Genomic DNA, 22,620 nt, shown 5'->3' with positions numbered 1-22,620 from the left:
TGAGTAAGCAGCTGTTTAAAGGACAGGTTTCATGCAGGGTTGCCAGCGCTGCCTTTCGCCCGAAATCGCATGAGACTTTTACATTTGAAATATTCTGGATGTGTCGTTGTCCACAAGACATTCATGTAATAAGCATTTTCAGTATTCCCCCTCACCAATGTTCCATGTTTAGATGTCGTTGTGGCCAGGTTGACTGGTTCCCGCTCCAAAGCTTGGAGAATGCGGAACATATCGATGGTTAGCTCACTGAACTTCACCTGACAAACACAAAATAATATAGTTTAGAATGTGGGTCTACAGACTGGTCTAGGGGTCGTTATAGGGCTGGGCTTTAGACTAGAATGTATGCGTTCAAACACCTGGTTGTTGCAGTTGCCAATGATTAGTGCATCTGCCAGGGTGAGCTGACCAACCACCATGCCCTGTTCCAACGGAGGCATGCCCCACTCCTGTAGCCGATTGGATATGATGACCACAGTATTTTCATTGTTCAGCACCACAACTGGGTCTGCCTGCTCACAGAAACAAACACACACTTTACAATTGTATCATGCACAGCTTCCCTTGTACTCGCCATTCCAGTAGCACGTGTGTGGTACACATTATCTTTCACTCAAATTAAAGATTTACAGAAATGTACAATCATAATTCTCCCCCCCCCCCAAAATCCAGAATGAAATACAGTACTTCATGTTGAATAGCTTAGTCACTGGTGTATGTACTTTAGTAATGGTCGTTGGGCAACATCCTTCTTATCTAATGTTTGCTGACCTGTGGAGGCCTCCTTTAAGTGCTGCTATATCCTTCATTCATAAGTTATGATGACATTTCCCCCTTTCATAGTAGGCAATAGGCAGTAGAAACAGAAGGTAAAAGGCATCAGGTGATTCAGTCGGTTATTCTTTGGGATCTGACCTCCACAAAAGCTGCCACTTCCTGTAAAACCAGATTCCATTCTAACTGATCTTCTGTGTTGAATCGCTGCGTATAGTCCTCAATTTCCTCTGACAGCTCCTACAGGAGGGGAGACAGATATTATGTACACAAACATACAGTTTAAAAACTATTGCTGCTTGTAGGATCTTAAAGGAAATATATTTCAATTACAGTCAGAGGTTTACTAGAATGAACATTTCAGGCTGAAACTTGTGTTCTTTGTTCCTGTGTTTTCTGTTTCTCCACTTTATACGAAACCCCAATATAATAAAACAATACAAAAAAAGGCCGAAATAAATACAAATGAGATTGAAGGATTCAGAACTTCCTCTGGTTCTTGTTTGTTTTTCTCAGGTTTCTTACCTTGACCAGCACTTTCACTTGGTCCATCTTGTTCAGAAGTAAACAAACTACAATGTAGCGGGCATAATACCGAAGTTTCTTCACTACCAACTCAGGCCTGACATGAGGGGCGGAGACAATAGAAGGAGAGTTGTGTTACAATCTAAACAAAATACAGTGAGTCATTCCTGGTAAGCACAAAAACACACAAGTCAAATGTTTTGCACCAGGACTAAATTAATCGAGCTTTTGGAACATTCACGCTGTCATCAACAATTTTGTCACTGCAGGTATTCTACCATTACAGTGCATTTGGAAAGTATTCAGATCCCTTCACTTTTTACACATTTTGTTACAGCCTTATTCTTAAAAATATATAATAATTTCCCCCCTCATCAATCTACACACACACACACAATATCCCATAATGACAAAGTAAAAACAGGTTTTTAGAAATTCTCGCTAATATTTTTTTTTAAAGGACATCTCACACTTACGTAAGTATTCAGACCCTTTACTCAGTACTTTGTTGAAGCACCTTTGGCAGCGATTACAGCCTTGAGTCTTCTTGGGTATGACACTACAAACTTGGCACACCTGTATTTGGGGAGTGTGTCCATTTCTTCTTGGCAGATCCTATCCTCTCAAGCTCTGTCATGTTGAATGGAAAGCGTCACTGCACAGGTATTTTCAGGTCTCTCCAGAGATGTTCGATCAGGTTCAAGTCCGGGCTTTGGCTTGGCCACTCAAGGACATTCAGAGACTTGTCCCGAAGCCACTCCTGCGTTGACTTGGCTGTGTGCTTAGGGTTGTTGTCCTGTTGAAGGTGACCATTCGCCCCAGTTGGAGATCCTGAGCGCTCTGGAGCAGGTTTTCATCAAGGATCTCTCTGTACTTTGCACAGTTCATCTTTGCCTCGATCCTGGCTAGTCTCCCAATCCCTTCAGCTGAAAAACATCCCCACAGCATGATGCTGCCACCACCATGCTTCACCGTGGGGATGGTGCCAGGTTTCCTCCAGAAGTGACGCTTGGCATTCAGTGGCAAAGTGTTCAATCTTAATTTCAACAGACCAGAGAATCTTGTTTCTCATGGTCAGAGTCCTTTAACCTCTCTAGGCTAGATGGGACGCTACCGTCCCACCTGACCAACAACCAGTGAAAGTGCAGGGAGCCAAATTCAAACTACAGAATTGTAAATATTTAACATTCTTGAAAATACACATGGAATATGTCAAAATAAAGCTTAACTTCTTGTTAAGGCTTTACGGCGAAAGCAAACCATGCGATTATCTGAGGACAGCACCCCATCAAACAAACACAGACAATCATATTTCATCTCGCCAGGCGCGACACAAAATTCAGAAATAACGATATAGTTCATGCCTTACCTTTGAAGAGCTTCTTCTGTTGGCACTCCAATATGTCCCATAAACATCACAAATGGTCCTTTTGTTCGATTAATTCCGTCGTTATATATCCAAAATGTCCATTTATTTGGCGCGTTTGATCCAGAAAAACACAGGTTCCAAGTCGCGCAACATGACTACAAAATATCTAATAAGTTACCTGTAATCTTTGTCCAAACATTTCAAACAACTTTCCTTATACCCTTTTTAACGTAAATAATCGATAAAATGTAAGACGGGATAAACTGCATTCAATAGCGGATAAAAACAAAGTGGAGCGAGCTTTCAGGTCGCACGCCCCAACCACAACAGTACACTAGACTCTACCCTCGTTCTGAACAGCCCTACTTCTTCATTTCTCAAAGGAAAAACATCAACCAATTTCTAAAGACTGTTGACATCCAGTAGAAGTGATAGGAACAGCAAGCAATTGACTTAGAAAACTAGATCCACATAGAAAACCCATTGAAAAGAGTGACTTCAATTTCTTTCCCCCTGCATGGTTTGTCCTCAGGGTTTCGCCTGCCAAATAAGTTTTGTTATACTCACAGACATCATTCAAACAGTTTTAGAAACTTCAGAGTGTTTGCTATACAAATCTTCTAATAATGTGCATATCCTAGCTTCTGGGCCTAAGTAGCAGGCAGTTTACTTTGGGCGCGCTTTTCATCTGGACGTGAAAATACCGCCCTATAGCCTAAAGAGGTTAAGTGCCTTTTGGCAAACTCTAAGCGGGCTGTGATGTGCCTTTTACTGAGGAGTGGCTTCCATCTGGCCACTCTACCATAAAGGCCTGATTGGTGGAGTGCTGCAGAGATCGAGTTCAGGGAAGAGAGAGAGAGAGAGAGAGAGATACAGCTGCATGTAAGCTCTCACATTTTCCAACATGTTTTTTTACAAAAATATATATTTGGAGTTAGATAAACTATACAGGATGCTACCCTCCACAGCATAACCTTCACTCCAGATCAAAACTCCAAACATACAACCTAATTTTGGACCAAATTACCTGGAAGGATTAATACTATCAAGGACACCATCCAACCTGGAACGGTGACAGACCAGATACAACTTCAATTAGCACTGAGGTGTGAAGTGAGAGGTGTCGAAGCCTTTGAGCCCAACAAATGGCAGGCTTTCTTTGCACTGAAACATCTCTGCTAAGGGGATTTTTATTTTATATCAGCTTTAAAATTCTAATTTCTAGTGACTTTTAGGCTGAATCCCTTCTTGAAATGCAGGTTAACTGTGTACTAATTAAACAACAAAGAATATGATCTACACGATCAGTCTCTGTTTGTAAAAGTGGTTATGGTGAACCTAACTCACAGCTAAACATTTTCAGGAAAACAATGTGGAACGGTCGTTAACTTCTTATGGCTGGGGGCCCTATTTTCACGTTTAGTTCACCAATCGAAATTCACAAGGCGCGGGCAAGTCCAGACGAAAGTCCAGACGAAAAGTCTAAACAGTTCCATTACAGTTTGTAGAAACATGTCAAACGATGTATAGAATTAATCTTTAGGATGTTTTTATCATAAATCTTCAATAATGTTTCAACCGGACAATTCCTTTGTCTTTAGAAATGAAAAGGAACAGAGCTCGCTCTCACGGCCGCGCGCACGATTTAGCTCATGGCATTCTGCCAGACCCATTAGTCAAACAGCTCTTATTCGCTCCCCCTTCACAGTAGAAGCCTTCTAAAGACTTTTGACATCTAGTGGAAGCCTTAGGAAGTGCAATATGACCCCATAGACACTGTATATTGGATAGGCAAAGACTTGAAAACCTACAAACCGCAGATTTCCCACTTCCTGGTTGGATTTCTTCTCAGGTTTTTGCCTGCCATATGAGTTCTGTTATACTCACAGACATCATTCAAACAGTTTTAGAAACTTCAGAGTGTTGTCTATCCAAATCTACTAATAATATGCATATCTTAGCTTCTGGAGCTGAGTAGCAGGCAGTTTACTCTGGGCACCTTATTCATCCAAACTACTCAATACTGCCCCCAGCCATAAGAAGTTAAGACACTAACAGCTTACAAACGGTAGGCAATTAAGGTCACAGTTATGAAAACTTAGGACACTAAAGAGGCCTTTCTACTGACTCTGAAAAACACCAAAAGAAAGATGCCCAGGGTCCCTGCTCATCTGCGTGAACGTGCCTTAGGCATGCTGCAAGGAGGCATGAGGACTGCAGATGCGGCCAGTGCAATAAATTGCAATGTCTGTACTGTGAGACACCTAAGACAGCCCTACAGGGAGACAGGACGGACAGCTGATCATCCTCGCAGTGGCAGACCACGTGTATCAACACCTGCACAGGATCGGTACATCCGAATATCACACCTGCGGGACAGGTACAGGATGGCAACAACAACTGCCCGAGTTACACCAGGAACGCACAATCTCTTCATCAGTGTTCAGACTGTCCGCAATAGGCTGAAAGAAGCTGAACTGAGGGCTTGTAGGCCTGTTATAAGGCAAGTCCTCACCAGACATCACCGGCAACAACGTCGCCTATGGGCACAAACCCATCGTCGATGGACCAGACAGGACTGGCAAAAAGTGCTCTTCACTGACAAGTCGAAGTTTTGTCTTGCCAGGGGTGATGATCAGATTCACGTTTATCGTCAAAGAACTGAGCGTTACACCGAGGTCTGTACTCTGGAGCGGGAGCGATTTGGAGGTGGAGGGTCCGTCATGGTCTGGGGGCGGTGTGTCACAGCATCATCGGACTGAGCTTGTTGTCATTGCAGGCAATCTCAACGCTGTGTGTTACAGGGAAGACATCCTCCTCCCTCATGTGGTACCCTTCCTGCAGGCTCATCCTGACATGACCCTCCAGCATGACAATGCCACCAGCCATACTGCTCGTTCTGTGCGTGATTTCCTGCAAGACAGGAATGTCAGTGTTCTGCCATGGCCAGCGAAGAGCCTGGATCTCAATCCCATTGAGCACGTCTGGGACCTGTTGGATCGGAGGGGGAGGGCTAGAGCCATTCTCCCCAGAAATGTCTGGGAACTTGCAGGTGCCTTGGTGGAAGAGTGGGGTAACATCTGACAACAAGAACTGGCAAATCTGGTACAGTCCATGAGGAGATACACTGCAGTACTTAATGCAGCTGGTGGCCACAGCAGATACTGACTGTTACTTTTGATTTTGACCCCCCTCACACGTCTGTGGAACTTGTTCAGTTTATTTCTCAGTTGTTGAATCTTATGTTCATACAAATATTTACACATGTTAAGTTTGATGAAAATAAAGGCAGTTGACAGTGATAGGACATTTATTTTTTTGCTGAGTTTATAATCAATTTTAGAATAAGGCTGTAACTTAACAAAATGTGGAAAAGGGGAAGGGGTCTGAATAGTTCCAAATACACTATCTTTCTATTGATTCCATGACTTTTAGAAAGCTCATTCAACAGAATGTATACAGTGCCTTCAGAAGGTATTCACACCACTTGACCATTTCCATATTTTGTTGTGTTACAGCCTGAATTTAAAATAGATGAAATTGGGATTTTTTTTGTCACTGGCCTACACACACACACACACACACACACACACACACACACACACACACACACACACACACACACACACACACACACACACACACACACACACACACACACACACACACACACACACACACACACACACACACACACACACACACACACACACACCTCATAATGTCAAAGTGGAATTATGTTTTTCTAAATTTTACAAATAGAAAATGAAAAGCTGAAATGTAAGTATTCAACCCCTTTGTTACGGGAAGCATAAATAAGTTCAGGAGTAAAAATGTGCTTAACAAGTCACATAATAAGTTGCATGGACTTACTGTGTGCAAAAATTGTGTTTAACATGATTTTTGAATGACTACCTCATCTCTGTACCCCACACAATTATCTGTCAGGTCCTTCAGACCAGCAGTGAATTTCAAACACAGATTCAGCCACACAGACCCTGAAGGTTTTCCAATGCCTCGCAAAGAAAGGCACCAATTGGTAGATGGGGGGGGGGGGGGGGGCAGGCATTGAATATCCCTTTGAGCATGGTGAAGTTATTAATTACACTTTGGATGGTGTATCAGAGCATGTGAGCTCCGCTAAAAAACGCTCAGCGCTCAAAAGGGAAAAAAAATGCAGCTCCAAATTTTCTCCATTCATTAAAAATGCCAATTTAACCAACACCCATCTACTTTTGTGACTACCTGGACCTACCATTTGGTTTTGAAGTATTGAAACCAAACCATAGATTTGAATGAAAGGTACTTGAATAAACATGAAAAGGTGAATGTAAGAAGTGCACATCATTTCGAATAGGCTACATGTCATATTAAACAGAATATAAACACTCTAAATAGGTCAGGAGCCAGACAGGGAGCCTAAGGAGGAATGAACATGAATTATTTTGGCTATATTATTTCAATTATTTCAAGACAAAACCAATGGAAAATGAAACCGAACGCCACCCGAACTAGGAGAGGGACCGACTTTGGCGGAAGTCGTGACAGCGACACAGTAGGCTGGTAGGGACATCAATCAATCAATTTTATTTATAAAGCCCTTTCTACATCTGCCGATGTCACAAAGTGCTGTACAGAAACCCAGCCTAAAAGCCCAAACAGCAAGCAATGAAAATGTAGAAGCACGGTGGCTAGGAAAAACTCCTTAGAAAGGCCAGAACCTAGGAAGAGACCTAGAGAGGAACCAGGCTCGGATGGGTGGCCAGTCCTCTTCTGGCTGTGCCGAGTGGAGATTATAACAGAACATGGCCAAGATGTTCAAACATTCATAGATGACCAGCAGGGTCAGATAATAATACAGTGGTTGTAGAGGGTGCAACAGGACAGCACCTCAGGAGTAAATGTCAGTTGGCTTTTCATAGCCGATCATTCAGTTAGAGACAGCAGGTGCGGTAGAGAGAGCAGGTCCAAGGACAAGGTAGCACGTCCAGTGAACAGGTCAGGGTTCCATAGCCGCAGGCAGAACAGTTGAAGCATTGTATTAAATTATTACAGTCTATCAATTGTGCATATAGGCTGTGACTTAGAATAAAATACAAATTAAATGAAAAATTACTTAGTGCCTTGGAATTCATTTTTTGATTTCATTTTTAGATACACGAGTTAGGCCAGTCTGGGGCTTCAGGCTCATGCGATGGTGCCTAGAGAACAGGCCAGCAGCAGTGAATAACCTCTACCCACTTGCAAAGCCACTGGGGATGCTAAACACCTTTTTGCCCACTCTTGCCAGGCTGTTTTAAATTTGTCTATAGCTAGGCCTAAAGGTTTTTAGGCAAAATAACCCAATCAAAACGGAAAGCTCCTTGAACGTGGGAATATGCCAGGCCTATTGGACCAAAATTAATTATGACCTATTGTATAGGTAATAGAACAAAAATGAATGAAACGTTTAAGATATCTGATGTTTTTCTTGCTACTCATCTTTGTACGTCACCTTAATTTAGCACCTGTGTGTTCTATCAGTTTCTTTATGAAAATATTTAGCGAACTCCATGACAGTAGCTAAAGCAAGGGGCTATAGCAGGACACAAGTAGACTGCAAATGCATGTAGCAAAATTGGAGCGGGCAAGAAGGCTGATGCTCCAGCATTTGGGAATCTCGCTACACGCTCCAGTCAAATTGGGCACACTCCACTCCAGCTCCGCTCACATACTCTGGTATCAATATACCCAGTCAATACAAAGATAAGCTTTCTTCCTATCTCATTTGCCGGAGAGGAAGGAAACCGCTCAGGGATTTTATCATGAGGCCAGTGGTGACTTTAAAATAGTTACAGAGTTGAATGGCTGTGATAGGAAAAAATTGAGGATGGATCAACAACATTGTAGTTACTCCATAATACTAACCTAATTGACAGAGTGAAAAGAAGGAAGTCTGTACAGAATAAAAATATTCAAAAACATGCATCCTGTTTGCAACAAGGAACGAAAGTAAAACTGCAAGAAATGTGGCAAAGCAATTAACTTTTTGTCCTGAATACAAAGTGTTGTGTGTTGTATTGGATTTGACCCAAACATAACTGAGTACCACTTTCCATATTTTCAAGCATAGTGGTAGCGGCATCATGTTATGGGTGTGCTTGTTAAGGACTGGGGAGTTTTTCAGGATAAGAACATTTATGGAATGGAGGTAAGTACAGGCAAAATCCTTGAGGAAAATCTGGTTGACTGCTTTGCACCAGACAATGCGAGATGAATTCACCTTTCAGCAGGACAATAACCTAAAACACAAGGCCACACCTACACTGTAGTTGCTTAACAAGAAGACAGCGAATGTTCCTGAGTGGCCGAGTTACAGTTTTTAATTATATCTGCTTGAAAATCTATGGCAAGACTTGAAATTGTCTGTCCAGCAATGATCAATCAATTTGAGAGCTTGAAGAATTTTGAAAATAATAAAATGGGCAAATATTGTACAATCCTGGTGTGCAAAGCACTTACTCTTACCCAGAAAGACTCACAGCTGTAATCACTGCCAACGGTGATTCTAATATGTTTTGACTCAGGGGTGTGAATACTTCTGAAATATTATTGTATTTCATTTTCAATAAATTAGCATACATTTGTAAAAACATGTTTTCCCTTTAATGTTTAATCCATTTTGAATTCAGGCTCTAACAACAAAATGTGGAATAAGTCAAGGGGTATACTTTCTGAAGGCACTGTTTAAATGTGATTGTAATTTGGCTCTGCCTGCCATAAAAACCTTTAACTATCATAAAAAATATCAAAAAACGTATCATTATCCCAATGTGGATTGTTGCAAGCTAAATCACGCACCACCTTTCACATCTCAGTGGTTTAGCTGGGTCCTGAAAACAATTCTGTCATGTTGTGTTGCTACCATGATGTGATGTCATGTGTTGCTGCCATGCTATGTTAGCAAGCCAGCTAATCCATCACTGCGTTCACCGGGTTCATCAGTAAACAGACAATTACTGCTGAACCAGTAAATTGGGGCAGTCAAATGCTGTCGGAGATACAAGGTGGAAACTCAGAATTTGATCCCTGAGTCTACGAGTTGACAAGTTTCATCACTGACCTTTCACCTTTTCAACCAAAAGATGATGAAACAGAGCCATTTACAGCCCTAATAATGTGGACAATGGAGCTAGTTTGACCACATTTCCAACATTAGCAAGCTAGCTATGTTATTAGCACAACATTTAAGTTCTAAGGGTTAAAAAGAGGTTAAAACTAAAATGTTATTACATCACTGAAATTGTTGCGAGTATATCAATTATCCCTGCTACTCATATAATCTATTATTGCATTATTGTTGAGTTGTCCGACTTTCAGGGATACTTCCCTCAAAATACAAATGTATGTGTTTTTATCCCTACCGTGTCTGTATCAATTGACCCAGGCCACCATGAAGTGCTTAGTTCAGTTGTTTTGTTATGTTACAACAGCCTCTGACTAACATGAACCTCCTGAGACCAACACTGAATGGATGCCAATTGGGCATGTTCAGAGCGCTATAATACATTTCTTAATCAATAAAATGCCATGAGTTGGCACTCACCTATCCTCTTTGTTGACCTGATAGTAGTAGGACCGCTGGCGTATGGCCGAGTAGAACGAGAACGCCTCATTCAGGTAACTTGTTTCTGAGGTACGAAGGCTACGACACAAAAAGAGAAAATGTGTGCTAAGACCTCTCTGTATTGACAGTGACACTAGTACCAGGTAGTTCCCCAATAAGTGTATGAACGAAACAGATTTCATCAACTTAAAACTACAAATCTTTAGCGAATGCTTTATAAAATACAAATCCTGCATGATGTCAGCTTGGTAGCTTGTTTTTATACTGTACAAATTGGACATGGGACTCGGGTCCCAGAGAGTGTTTCTTTTGCCACCAGTTTTTGGTATGCATATTATGTTATTCATATTCATTTGAATGCCGAAAAAGTAAGTCATTTTAGTTGACAATATTGTTTTCTTATTTTTAGCCATTGTACATTTGTATTGCTTAATTCACAGGTGCATGCATACAGGGCTACACAAATTGCGGTTAATATTCAGATATTTATTTTACTGTACTTTTTCAATTTCAACATTTGTGCACATCCGAATAACGAATTCAGATTCTGGCCTACCCCTAGGTCCTAGATCCTAGACCAACCTCCCTATCAAGTACCAGAATTTGTATGAACCAGGATTCATTATCACACAAGTTACAGCATGGATCAGACCAACAATATGTTCCAGGATATGAATGGGACGGTATGTGACACAACCAAGGGTTGGGACCAGTTCAGGCAACAGAACTGGAAACTGGAAAATAAACATTGAGGAACAGAACCAGAACCCAAACGTTATTTTAGAAGCATGGGAACCGGTTAATAACGTTATTTTACATTCCAGGCATTTTTTGGGGTCCCACAAACAAATGCAACAAAGCACCTATGCAAAGCCATCACTGTCACTCAAACTTATTCCAGTGTCTGCCTGCCAGCTGAAAATCTTTGCCAGTGTGTGTGTGTAGGCTACCTGCCCCTCTCCCTCCCTCTGAAGCATGCATCGTCTACTGTAGCTACTGACGTTACAGGTGTGCTTCAGGAGAGATGTTTTTTAATTAGAGAACAATGGATTGACTTTTTCAACGCCAGTTGAGGATACTGTAGTTATCACGTTGGATGTATTAACTACAAAAAGGTAGGATGTGTTTTGATTTTAATTCTGGTGCCACTCTGCACACACAAGACTTCATAGAAGCCACTCCTCCGTAGGTATAATTCTGTGGGCCTAATTCAGATAATGCATGTCATAACAACAAGATGCCCAGCGCTTCATGCACAGCTCTCTCCTCACCTGCAACATTTCAGTCACACCCTACACCACACGTGTCTGTCCAATGCATGTATGTAGCTCGCCTTCTCCATGGCAAGCTGCTCTATCAATTGGTGAAGTCATTTAATGTCGAGATAAATGTAAAACAAAAATAGATTGGGGTTTAAAAAGGAATGATATAAACCATAACTTTTTTGTGGTTCGAACTGGTTCAGAACTTTATTTTGCTGGTCGGAACATCAAAAATATAATAAATGGTACTGTTCAAAACAAAACAATTGGAAAATAATTTTGATTCCAACCCCTGGACACAACATCCTAAAATGGAGGTGGTGTGCGCGTGTGTGGTGATGTGGTGCAGTTGGAGGACCCTTACTAGTAGTGATAGTAGAGCTGGCCTATTTTGGATGCCACCTCCCCTATCTGCCATCTCTTCAGGCCATGCCGATATTCCAGGACCTGCCTGCTCACAAGCAAAAATAGAAAAAAATAAGCAATGCCGTGTTTAAAACGAACATTTAGGCCAACACATTGAAGATGTATAGGCCTTTAAACTGTCAAACATAACAATCCAAAGATAGAGGCTAGTATACTTCACACAAACAGACACCGCCCATATTTTAAATGCTGACATTTTAGGAGACACCAGTAACTGTTTTTCCTCCTTCCTGAGAGTCAACTGAACTCTGTCCTTTTTGAGCTATTAAAGACTAAATTATAAACTGGGTGGTTCGAACACTGAATGCTGATTGGCCGACAGCCATGGTAAATCAGACCGTATACCACGGGTACGACAAAACATTTATTTATACTGCTCTAACTTCGTTGGTATCCAGGTCATAATAGCAATAAGGCACCTCGGGGGTTTGTGATATATGGCTAATATACCACGGCTAAGGGCTGTGTCCAGGCAATCTGCATCGCGTGGAGCTTAATAACAGCCCTAAGTCATGGTATACTGGCCATATACCACACGCCCTCTCGCCTTATTGCTTAAATATATTCTCTGTGAGCAGGGATTGAAAATCTCGGAGCACTGCATCTCATCATCTAGGCTCAAACGTTCTTGATCTATCCATCTGGGGAAATGTGTGTGAGAGAAAGGAGCTGGCAGTGGTCAGCTGACCTGTGCTGCTGCTGAAACTTCCACAGCTTGGTGTAGACGTCAAAGGTGCGCCCGAAGTAGGACTGCCACTGCTTGTGCCGGTACTGGGGAAGATCTCTGCGAGAGACAAGAGGGGAAGGGGTTAAGAGGGAGTGAGAGGAAGAACAATGCAGCTAAGTAGCACAGTCTAAAACCTTCTCTCCGGATGCGAGAAAGGGCAACCTTCGAGCCTTCCAACATCATAACAAATTAAGAAATCGTAATGTGAGGACACCTCTTCATTAGAGCTTAGTGCCTTGTCTTGGCAGGATTGGGGAGGCCTTTACTACTACAAATATATAATTGACATTTAACTCCATTTGCAGGTGTAAATACTACATGTATCACCTTTAAAACGGTTTATTATTTTTGTGAATTCTATTCAACATTTTTGTTGCTACGTATGAATTTTTGGTATTTTATTAGGACCCCCATTAGCTGTAGCAAAAGCAGCAGCTACTCTTCCTGGAGTCCACACAAAACATAATACAGAATGACATAATACAGAACATCATTTAACAAGAACAGCTCAAGGAAAGAACTACAAACATTTTTAAAAAGGCACATGTAGCCCACATAACAATTTTTATTTTACCTTTATTTAACTAGACAAGTCAGTTAAAAACAAATTATTATTTTCAATGACGACCTAGGAACAAACAGTGGGTTAACTGCCTTGTTCAGGGGCAGGACGACAGATTTTTAAAATGTCAGCTCGGGGATTCAATCTTGCAACCTTTCGGTTACTAGTCCAACGCTGTAACTACTAGGCTACCTACAATGCATACACACAAACTATCTAGGTCAAATCGGGGAGAGGCGTTGTGCCGCAAGGTGTTGCTTGATCTGTTTTTCTAAACCAGGTTTGCTGTTTGTTTGAGCAATATGAGATGGAAGGAAGTTCCATGCAATAAGGGCTCTATATAATACTGTACGTTTTCTTGAATTTGTTCTGATTTTGGGGAATATGAAAAGACCCCTGGTGGCATGTCTGGTGGGATACGTGTGTGTGTGTGTCAGAGCTGTGTGTAAGTTGACTATGCAAACAACTTGGGATTTTCAACACATTAATGTTTCTTATAAAAATAAGAAGTAAATGCAGTCAGTCTCTCCTCAACTCTTAGCCAAGAGAGACTGGCATGCATAGTATTAAAATTAGCCCTCTGATTACAATTAAGAGCAAAACGTGCCACTCTGTTCTGGGCCATCTGCAGCTTAACTATGTCTTTCATTGCAGCACTGGACCACACGACTGGACAACAATCAAGATTAGACAAAACTAGAGCCTGCAGAACTTGCTTCTTGGAGTGCGGTGTCAAAAAAGCAGAATATCTCTTTATTACGGCTAGACCTCTCCCCATCTTTGCAACCATTGAATCTATATGTTTTGACCAAGACAGTTTACAATCTAAGGTAACACCAAGTAATTTAGTCTCCTCAACTTGTTCAACAGCCACACCATTCATTACTAGATTCAGCTGAGGTCTAGCACTTAAGGAATGATTTGTACCAATTACAATGCTCTTCGTTTTAGAGATGTTCAGGACCAGTTTATTTCTGGCCAACCATTCCAAAACAGACCGCAATTCTATGTTAAGGGTTTCAGTGACTTCATTGGCTGTGGTTGCTGATGCGTATATGGTTGCATCATCAGCATACATAGACACAGATTCTTTCTTTAATGCCAGTGGCAGGTCATTGGTAAAAATATAAAAGAGTAGAGGGCCTAGAAAGCTGCCCTGCGGTACACCACACTTTACATGTTTGACATTAGAGACGCTTCCATTAAAGAAAACCCTTTGAGTTCTATTAGATAGATAGCTCTGAATCCACGATATGGCAGAGGTTGAAAAGCCATAGCACTTAAGTTCTCAACACAGGCTATGATCAATAATTGTAACGTTCGTTCTCCTCCTCGTCTGAGGAGGAGCAAGGATCGGACCAATATGCAGCGAGGTATGAAGACATAATGATTTATTTAAATAATAATAACGAAGACGAAAAAACACTTAATAAACTATAAAAACAATAAACGACGTTACAAGACCTGAACATGTGAACTTACAGACAACGAAGAACGCAATGAACAGTAACAGACTGTCACGCCCTGGCCTTAGTATTATTTGTTTTCTTTATTATTTTAGTTAGGTCAGGGTGTGACATGGGGTATGTGTGTGTTTTGGGTGATTATATGGTATAGGGGGTGTTGGTTGTAGTGTATGGGTTTGTGTTGAGTGTATGTGTCTAGGTATGTCTATGGTTGAGTGTAGGTGTTTAGGAAAGTCTATGGTTGCCTGATTTGGTTCTCAATCAGAGACAGCTGGTTATTGTTGTCTCTGATTGGGAGCCATATTTAAGGTAGCCATAGGCTTTAGGTGTTTGTGGGTAATTGTCTATGTTGAACGTTTGTAGCCTGTGTGTGTGCACTACGTTTATAGCTTCACGGCCGTTTGTTGTTTTGTATAGTTTGTATAAGTGTTTCGTTTCGTGTTTCATCTTTGTCGTTCTAATAAAAGAAGATGTATTCATATCCCGCTGCGCCTTGGTCCGTCTCTCCTCCACACGATCGTGACAGAATTACCCACCAAACAAGGATCAAGCAGCGTGATCAGTGGCAACAGGAGCAAGGAACAAAGGATTCATGGACATGGGAGGAGATTTTGGATGAAAAGGGACCTTGGGCACAACCGGGAGAATATCGCCTCCCTCGTGAAGAGCTGGAGGCAGCGAAAGCCGAGAGGAGGCGATATGAGGAGGCAGCACGGAGGCAAGGCTGGAAGCCCGCAAGTACAACCCAAACATTTATTGGGGGGGGGGGCTTAGAGGTTGTGGGCCGAGGGCAGGTAGGAGACCTGCGCCCACTTCCCAGGCTAACCGTGGAGAGCGGGAGTACGGGCGGACACCGTGTTACGCAGTAGAGCGCACGGTGTCTCCTGTACGTGTTCATAGCCCGGTGCGGGTTATTCCACCTCCCCGCACTGGTAGGGCTAGATTGGGCATTGAGCCAGGTGCCATGAAGCCGGCTCAACGCGTCTGGTCTCCAGTGCGTCTCCTCGGGCCGGCTTACATGGCACCAGCCTTACGCATGGTGTCCCCGGTTCGCCTACATAGCCCGGTGCGGGTTATTCCACCTCCCCGCACTGGGCGGGCGACGGGGACCATTCAACCAGGTAAGGTTGGGCAGGCTCGGTGCTCAAGGGAGTCAGTACGCCTGCACGGTCCGGTATTTCCGGCGCCACATCCCCGCCCCAGTCCAGTTCCACCAGTGCCTACACCACGCACCAGGCTTCCAGTGTGTCTCCAGAGCCCTGTTCCTCCTCCACGCACTCGTCCAATGGTGCGTGTCTCCCGCCCATTACCACCGGTGCCTACGCCACGCACCAAGTCTCCTGTGCGTCTCCAGAGTCCTGTGCATCCTGTTGCTGCTCCCCGCACTAGCCTTGAAGTGCGTGTCCCCAGCCCGGTACCACCAGTGCCGACACCACGCACTAGGCCTAATGTGCGTATCCAGGGTCCAGTATGCCCTGTTCCTTCTCCCCGCACTAGCCTTGAGATGCGTGTCTCCAGCCCGGTACCACCAGTTCCGGCACCACGCACCAGGCCTACAGTGCGCCTCATCCGGCCAGAGCCATCCGTCTCCCCAGCGCCATCTGAGCCATCCGTCTCCCCAGCGCCATCTGAGCCATCCGTCTCCCCAGCGCCATCTGAGCCATCCGTCTCCCCAGCGCCGTCTGAGCCATCCGTCTGCCCAGTGCCGTCTGAGCCATCCGTCTGCCCAGTGCCGTCTGAGCCATCCGTCTGCCCAGTGCCGTCTGAGCCATCCGTCTGCCCAGTGCCGTCTGAGCCATCCGTCTGTCCCGAGCCATTAGAGCCGCTCGTCTGTCCCGAGCCGTCAGAGCCGTTCGTCAGTCAGGAGCTGCTAGAGCCATTCGTCAGACAGGATCTGCCAGAGCCGCCAACCAGACAGGATCTGCCAGAGCCGCCAACCAGACAGGATCTGCCAGAGCCGCCAACCAGACAGGATCTGCCAGAGCCGCCAACCAGACAGGATCTGCCAGAGCCGCCAACCAGACAGGATCTGCCAGAACCGCCAACCAGACAGGATCTGCCAGAGCCGCCAGCCTGCCATGAGCGTCCAGAGCCGTCAGCCTGCCATGAGCGTCCAGAGCCGTCAGCCTGCCATGAGCGTCCAGAGCCGTCAGCCAGCCATGAGCGTCCAGAGCCGTCAGCCAGCCATGAGCGTCCAGAGCCGTCAGCCAGCCATGAGCGTCCAGAGCCGTCAGCCAGCCATGAGCGTCCAGAGTCGCCCGCCAGCCATGGGCAGCCAGAGTCGCCCGCCAGCCATGGGCAGCCAGAGTCGCCCGCCAGCCATGGGCAGCCAGAGTCGCCCGCCAGCCATGGGCAGCCAGAGTCGCCCGCCAGCCATGGGCAGCCAGAGTCGCCCGCCAGCCATGGGCAGCCAGAGTCGCCCGCCAGCCATGGGCAGCCAGAGTCGCCCGCCAGCCAGAGTTGCCCGCCAGCCATGAGCAGCCAGAGTCGCCAGTCAGCCGGGATCGGCTGAATCCGCCAGTCAGCCAGGATCTACCAGAGACACCGAAGCGGATATTGACAATGCTGGAGTGGGGGCCACGTCCCGCACCCGAGCCGCCGCCATATTAAGGCCCACCCCGGACCCTCCCTTTATATGTCAGGTTTTGCGGCCGGAGTCCGCACCTTTTGGGGGGGGTACTGTCACGCCCTGGCCTTAGTATTATTTGTTTTCTTTATTATTTTAGTTAGGTCAGGGTGTGACATGGGGTATGTGTGTGTTTTGGGTGATTATATGGTATAGGGGGTGTTGGTTGTAGTGTATGGGTTTGTGTTGAGTGTATGTGTCTAGGTATGTCTATGGTTGAGTGTAGGTGTTTAGGAAAGTCTATGGTTGCCTGATTTGGTTCTCAATCAGAGACAGCTGGTTATTGTTGTCTCTGATTGGGAGCCATATTTAAGGTAGCCATAGGCTTTAGGTGTTTGTGGGTAATTGTCTATGTTGAACGTTTGTAGCCTGTGTGTGTGCACTACGTTTATAGCTTCACGGTTGTTTTGTATAGTTTGTATAAGTGTTTCGTTTCGTGTTTCATCTTTGTCGTTCTAATAAAAGAAGATGTATTCATATCCCGCTGCGCCTTGGTCCGTCTCTCCTCCACACGATCGTGACACAGACTAACAAACGAAACGAAACAGCCCCGTGTGGCACAAACACTGACACAGGAACGAACGAACAAACCGAAACAGTACCGTGAGGTGAACAAACACAGTCACAGCAAACAATCACCCACCAACAAACGGTGTGAACAGCCTACCTTAATATGGTTCTCAATCAGAGGAAACGTAAAACACCTGCCCCTAATTGAGAACCATATCAGGCTAATACATTGAACCCAACATAGAAACACATAACACAGAATGCCCACCCCAACTCACGCCCTGACCATACTAAACAAATACAAAAACAAGGGATAACAGGTCAGGAACGTGACAATAATATCAAAAGGCTGCACTGGAATCTAACAGTACAGCTCCCACAATCTTCTTATTAACAATTTCTTTCAACCAATCATCAGTCATTTGTGTCAGTGCAGTACATGAGTGCTCTTCTCTATAAGCATGCTGAAAGTCTGTTGATAATTTGTTTACAGAGAAATAGCATTGTATTTGGTCAAACACAATTTGTTCCAACAGTTTGCTAAGAGCTGGCAACAAGCTTATAGGTCTGCTGTTAGATCCAGTAAAGGCCGCTTTACAACACTTGGGTAGTGGAATTACTTTGGCTTCCCTCCAGGCCTGAGGACAAAGACTTTCCTCTAGGCTCAGATTAAAAATATGACAGATAGGATTGGCTATAGAGTCAGCTACCATCCTCAGTAGCTTTCCATCTAAGTTGTCAATGCCAGGAGGTTTGTCATTATTGATCGTTAACAATAATTTTCCCACCTCTCCCACACTAACTTTACAAAATTCAAACTTGCACTGCTTTTCTTTCATTATTAGTTTTTTTATGCATGAATATAATTGCTCACTCTTTGTCGTGGACATTTCCTGCCTAAGTTTGCCCACTTTGCCAATGAAATAATCATTAAAATAATTGTCAACATCAAATGGTTTTGTGATGAATAAGCCATCTGATTCGATGAAAGATGGAGTGGAATGTCTTTCTACCAATAATTTAATTTAAAGTACTCCAAAGGTTTTTTCCATCATTCTTCATATCATTGATCTTGGCTTCATAATAAAGTTTCTTCTTCTTTTTGTTGAGTTCAGTCACATCATTTCTCAATTTGCAGTAAGTAAGCCAGTCAGATGTACAGCCAGACTTATTAGCCACTCCTTTTCCCCCATCTCTTTCAACCATACAGTTTTTCAATTCCCCATCAATCCATGAAGCCTTAACAGTTCTAACAGTCAGTTTCTTAACAGGTGCATGTTTATCAATAATTGGAAGAAGCAATTTCATATATTCATCAAGTGCAGCGACTGGATGCTCCTCATTAATCACATCAGACCAAAATATTTGTAACATCATCCACATAAGAGTCACAGCAAAATCTTTTGTATGATACACTATTTTAGGCCCAGCTGTTGGAACTGTGGCTTTCCTGGATATAGCCACTATATTGTGATCACTGCATCCAATGATTTCGTAAAAATGTGATCAATACATGTAGATGATCTTGTTCCTTTAGTGTTTGTAAACACCCTGGTAGGTTGATTAATAAGGAGCAGAGGAGAAGGCAATGGTGGCTGTAGCAGCAAAAGTGCAGCAGCAAATGCATGCATAGCCTAAAAACACACAACACTATACTGGTAAACATAACACACTCAAAATGTGCAATATCATGTTTGGCATGTACTGGTAAACATAACACACTGTGCAATATCATGTTTGGCACTACTTTGCAGTGGTGTAAAGTACTTAAGTAAAAAATACTTTAAAATAATACTTCAGTTGTTTTTGGGGGTATCTGTACTTTACTACTTATATTTTTGACAACTTTTACTTTAAGAAAATAATGTACTTTTTACTTCTTACATTTTCTCAGACACCCAAAAGTACTTGTTATATTTAGAATGCTTAGCAGGACAGGAAAATGGTCCAATTCACATACTTATCAAGAGAATATCCCTGGTCATCCCTACTGCCTCTGATCTGGCAGACTCACTAAAGACCAGTGTTGCCAACTAATTTTCAGGATAAGTTGCTAAGAGGCAGGTTGATTTGTTGCTAAAAGTTGCTAAATGACGTTGTGATGTCATTGCGTGATAACGTAAAACTGCATCATTACGTAGAATACACAATAACGTTACTCAAATTGACTGGCCATCTCGGCAAAAAATATGATTTGACATTTGTTCAGGTACAGACTCCCACTCTTTTCTGTACTTCTGGCTGTACAATTTTGATTGAGACATGTTGATTGATGTTGTAAGTTCTGTTCAAGATCAAACATTCGTGACCAACTATATTCTCATTGGGTTAGGCTCGTCGAACCCGTACTACTGCTGCTGCAGTCAGCCAACAATGATTTGCAATTTACTGAAATTGCTGCAGGCCTGCTGCTGCCTGTGCACGAGCTGAGCGCCTGCTGCTGACGTCATTCACAATGCACTTTTGCAGCCAGGCATGTGTGTTGTGACTGAGTGTATGACAGAGAAAATCGTTTTTGTGTCATTTAGAGGGAAAATGTGTGCATTTTAGCGTTTGAGTCACTTTTCAAAAGTTGCTAAATTTGCTGCTAGGTGCTGTTTGAAAAAAAAGTTTCCAGGGTAGTCTGAAAAGTTGCTAAATCTAGCAACAAAATTGCTCAGTTGGCATCACTGCTAAAGACACATTCTTAATTTGTAAATGATGTCTGAGTGTTGGAGTGTGCCCCTGGCTATCCGCTAAAAAAAAATTACATCTGAAAATGGTGCCATCTGGTTTGCTTAATATGGAATATGAAATGATTTACACTTTCACTTTTGATACTTAAGTATATTTAAAACCAAATACTTTTAGACTTTCAAACAAGTAATATTTTAATGGGTGACTTTTACTTGAGTCTTTTTCTATTAAGGTATCTTTACTTTTACTCAAGTTTGTCAATTAGGTACTTTTATGTGTAGACTAGCATACAGAATATGGAACACAGATACAGTACACACACACGATAGTCAGACAAATATAAATCTCTAGTCTTTTTTACACAAATATACAAACCTACAAAGCCCTTGGTTGATGTAAATACACCACTCACTTAAATTAAGGAGAGACTTGAGGTGCACTTCTTTGTGAAACTGCAGGATGCTGGGCCCAATGTCAAAAGATTGAACAGACTGCCTTACTCAGATAATGAAAGGATGAAGAATGGGAAGAAGATTAACTTGTAAATTTTACATAAAAAACGTGTGCTCCCATACATTGGTAACACTAAGGCTTAGTGATTTGTTTCTTACCCTAATGACCTTGCTGGCTGTGGCAAACGATGTCTTGACTGTCATATCAGGATGATGGGTCAGATAATCAAGCAGAATTCAATTTAGTCAAATTCCATGCGCCATTAATTTTGTATCCCTATGAACAAGATTAACACCTACAAGACATATTACCAAACAGAGCGAAGAGAGGGCTAGATAAGGAAATTCCTGCTCTGTTGTTTCCGGTCAGACTGCTAGACACTGGAAACATATCATACAAGCGGTCTCTCAGTTAGTATATGACACTTAATATGCCTAAAGGTTATTTATTTAATCATCCACACATTTTCTCTCTCATTTTACATTAGCTGGTCCAATATCATGTAGTTACACTGAACAAAAATATAAACACAACATGTAAAGTGTTGGTCTCATGTTTCATGAGCTGAAATACAAAATCCCAGCAATTTTCCATACGCACAAAAAGCTTTTCTCAAAAATGTTGTGCACAAATTTGTTTACGTCCCTGTTAGTGAGCATTTCTCCTTTGCCAAGATAATCCATCCACCTGACAGGTGTGGCATATCAAGAAGCTGATTAAACGGCATGATCATTACACAGGTGCACCTTGTGGTGGGGGCAATAAAAGGCCACTCTAAAATGTGCACTTTTGGTCACACAACACAATTGTCACGTTCTGACCATAGTTCTTGTGTGTTTTGCTTGTTTTAGTGTTGGTCAGGACGTGAGCTGGGTGGGCATTCTATGCTGTGTGTCTAGTTTGTCTGTTTCTGTGTTTGGCCTAATATGGTTCCCAATCAGAGGCAGGTGTTTTGTGTTGTCTCTGATTGGGAATCATATATAGGTGGCTTGTTTTGTGTTGGGGTTTGTGGGTGGTTGTTTCCTGTCTCTGTGTTTTCTCTGCACCAGCTAGGACTGTATCGGTTTGCCACTTTTTGTTATTTTGTATTTGTAAGTGTTCTCTGTTTATCGTTTAATTAAACATGTTGCGCACTGGCTACGCTGCGTGTTGGTCCGATCCCTGCTACACCTCCTCTTCTCTTGAAGAGAAGGAAGGATGCCGTTACAACAATGCTACAGATGTCTCAAGTTTTGAGAGAGTGTGCAATTGGCATGCTGACTGCAGGAATGTCCACTAGAGCTGTTGTCAGAGAATTAAATGTTAATTTCTCTACCATAAGCTGCCTCCAACGTCGTTTTAGAGAATTTGGAAGTATGTCCAACAGGCCTCAACTGCAGACCACGTGTAACCACGCCAACCCAGGACCGCCATATCCGCTTCTTTACCTGCGGGATCGTCTGAGGGGGGGGGCGGGGGTGCTGAGGAGTATTTCTGTCTGAAATAAAGCCCTTTTGTGGAGAAAAACTCATTCTGATTGGCTGGGCCTGGCTGCCAAGTGGGTGGGTCTATGCCCTCCAAGGCCCACCCATGGCTGCACCCCTGCCCAGTCATGTGAAATCCATAGATTAGGGCCAAATTAATTTGTTTAAAATTGAC

The 22,620-nt window shown here is 43.2% G+C and overlaps 1 protein-coding gene across 5 annotated transcripts in view; it reads right to left on the bottom strand.

Moving 5' to 3' along the window:
• LOC139551996 (protein SCAI-like) overlaps positions 1–22,620 on the bottom strand; it is a 43,634-nt gene that overhangs the window by 8,234 nt on the left and 12,780 nt on the right. For all 5 annotated transcript variants that reach the window (XR_011670357.1, XM_071363333.1, XM_071363334.1 and 2 more), the window contains exons 4-10: positions 12,651–12,746; positions 11,901–11,987; positions 10,254–10,352; positions 1,300–1,396; positions 916–1,014; positions 360–512; positions 156–257 (exon numbers count right to left, since the gene is read on the bottom strand). Coding sequence is in view for 4 of the 5 variants with exons in the window: in XM_071363333.1 (XP_071219434.1) it covers positions 156–257; positions 360–512; positions 916–1,014; positions 1,300–1,396; positions 10,254–10,352; positions 11,901–11,987; positions 12,651–12,746 (733 nt within the window). In the remaining variant the exon portion in view is untranslated. The remainder of the gene's footprint in view (positions 1–155; positions 258–359; positions 513–915; positions 1,015–1,299; positions 1,397–10,253; positions 10,353–11,900; positions 11,988–12,650; positions 12,747–22,620) is intronic.

The sequence above is a fragment of the Salvelinus alpinus genome, chromosome 24 (genome assembly GCF_045679555.1).
Source record: "Salvelinus alpinus chromosome 24, SLU_Salpinus.1, whole genome shotgun sequence".
In the NCBI taxonomy this organism is placed as follows: domain Eukaryota; kingdom Metazoa; phylum Chordata; class Actinopteri; order Salmoniformes; family Salmonidae; genus Salvelinus; species Salvelinus alpinus.
The sequence above is the reverse complement of the archived record's forward strand: the minus strand, read 5'-3'. Positions and strand labels throughout refer to the sequence as shown.